This window comes from Plasmodium reichenowi, chromosome 5 (assembly GCF_001601855.1).
Source record: "Plasmodium reichenowi strain SY57 chromosome 5, whole genome shotgun sequence".
NCBI classification, from domain to species: Eukaryota; Apicomplexa; class Aconoidasida; order Haemosporida; family Plasmodiidae; genus Plasmodium; species Plasmodium reichenowi.
The window spans coordinates 883,517-885,253 of record NC_033650.1 but is presented as its reverse complement, the minus strand read 5'-3'; the positions used below and the strand labels follow the sequence as shown (position 1 = coordinate 885,253).

The window sequence follows — 1,737 nt, the reverse complement described above, 5'->3', positions numbered from 1 at the left end:
TATCAAAATTTTATAATATTTAAATATAAAGTAAGCCTTATAAAACGCATATAATATATATATATATATATATATATATATATTTATTTATATTAATTATGTTGAAATAATAAAATGATTTCTTAAAAGATCGTATGAATTACATTAGGCGTTGAGTATAGAATATTTTTTTTATACAAATATGGGACAGTGGCCAAAAGGAAATGTAAAAGTATAAAAAGAAAAACGCTTACATATATATTTATTTATTTATATATATTTATATATAACATGTAAATGTAAGAATTTTGAGCTTTAATAAAATAGAAAAACTTTACTATAACAAACAAACTAATATTATAATGAAATGATATGCAAGTATTTATTTAAATAAGATAATACATTATAGGGTTCAAAGTATTTATTTTTTTAATATATGATTATATAAAATAAATTATTTTATTCTTTCAATAGAAAAATGATATGATTGGTATTAAATTTTTTTTTTAAAGTAACCTTAGAAACACAGACCAATATATATACATATATATATATATATATATATATATATATATATATATGTGCGTTATATAAATAGGCATATGAACAAAAATATATTTATTTATACCATATATACAGTTATTTCCTCACTACTTAAAAAACAATATGAAAGATACTTATACGTCCATCGAATGCGATTCTCTAATATTCGATATAGAATTTCATCCCAAAGTAGATATGATAGGTGCTGGTAATTTTGATGGGAACATAATATTATATAAACGAAAAGAGGATAAAAAAGAGTTTAAGAAAAAGCATATTATACAGAATCATGATAAAGCTGTTAAATATGTTTGTTTTTCTAAAAAAGGAAAAGAAATACTAGCTGCTTCATCGGATAATTCTTGTTCAATAACAGATATAAGTGGTGTATGCATATGGAAAAATATATGTCACAAGAATTCAATTAGTTCGATATTATATAGTAGTAATCATACTTTCATAACAGCTGATGAAGTTGGATATATAAAACATTGGGATATAAGAGATAATACAAAGAAGCCTATACATAAAATGAAATGTTTTAATGATAATATAACAAGTATGTTAATGGATCATGATGAAAAATCCATAATTATTACATGTGGAGGTCAATTAGGTCTTTTCGATATTTTATATAAAAAAAATATTACATCAAATAATATTTCAAATGAATATAATGATGAATTTTTATGTTCGAATCTTATGGTACATAATTCAAAAATTGTAACAACAACATTAAATGGAAATATTTCTATTTTCTCAAAAAACCCATGGGGTTATATGGAAGGAAAGATTAAAGCTAGTAAAGATGCTATTAGTACCTTTGTTAAATTTGATGATTATCATATTTTTTTTGGTACCTCGGATGGATATATTAAAACTGCTCAAATAAAACCAAATAAATTAGGAGAAACCTTCTCAAAACAAAATAATAAGGAAAGTATCGAAAAATTGGCTATTAATAAAAACAAAAATCTCTTAGCACATATTTCAAACGACTATTCAATTAACTTTCATCAAATAGAAATTAATAATTCCATTATTTCCAATGCTATAAAAAAAAAAAAAAAAAAATCCTTTTTTCATGACCTCTAAAAAAAAAAAAAAAAAAAAAAAAAAAAAAAAAAAAAAATAAAAAAAATAAAAAAAAAAAAAAAAAAAAATTTTTTAAAAAAAAAAAAAAAAATTAAAAAAAAAAAAAATTATATAAAAAAA

At 20.1% G+C, this 1,737-nt stretch overlaps 1 protein-coding gene across 1 annotated transcript; it reads left to right on the top strand.

Moving 5' to 3' along the window:
• Positions 1 to 645: 645 nt before the first annotated feature.
• Positions 646 to 1,617, top strand: PRSY57_0525400 (nucleolar Jumonji domain interacting protein, putative; the record flags this gene model as incomplete). Its single annotated transcript, XM_012906322.1, has 1 exon — positions 646 to 1,617. One exon carries the CDS (start codon positions 646 to 648, stop codon positions 1,615 to 1,617), a length of 972 nt encoding a protein of 323 aa, XP_012761776.1.
• Positions 1,618 to 1,737: the final 120 nt, after the last annotated feature.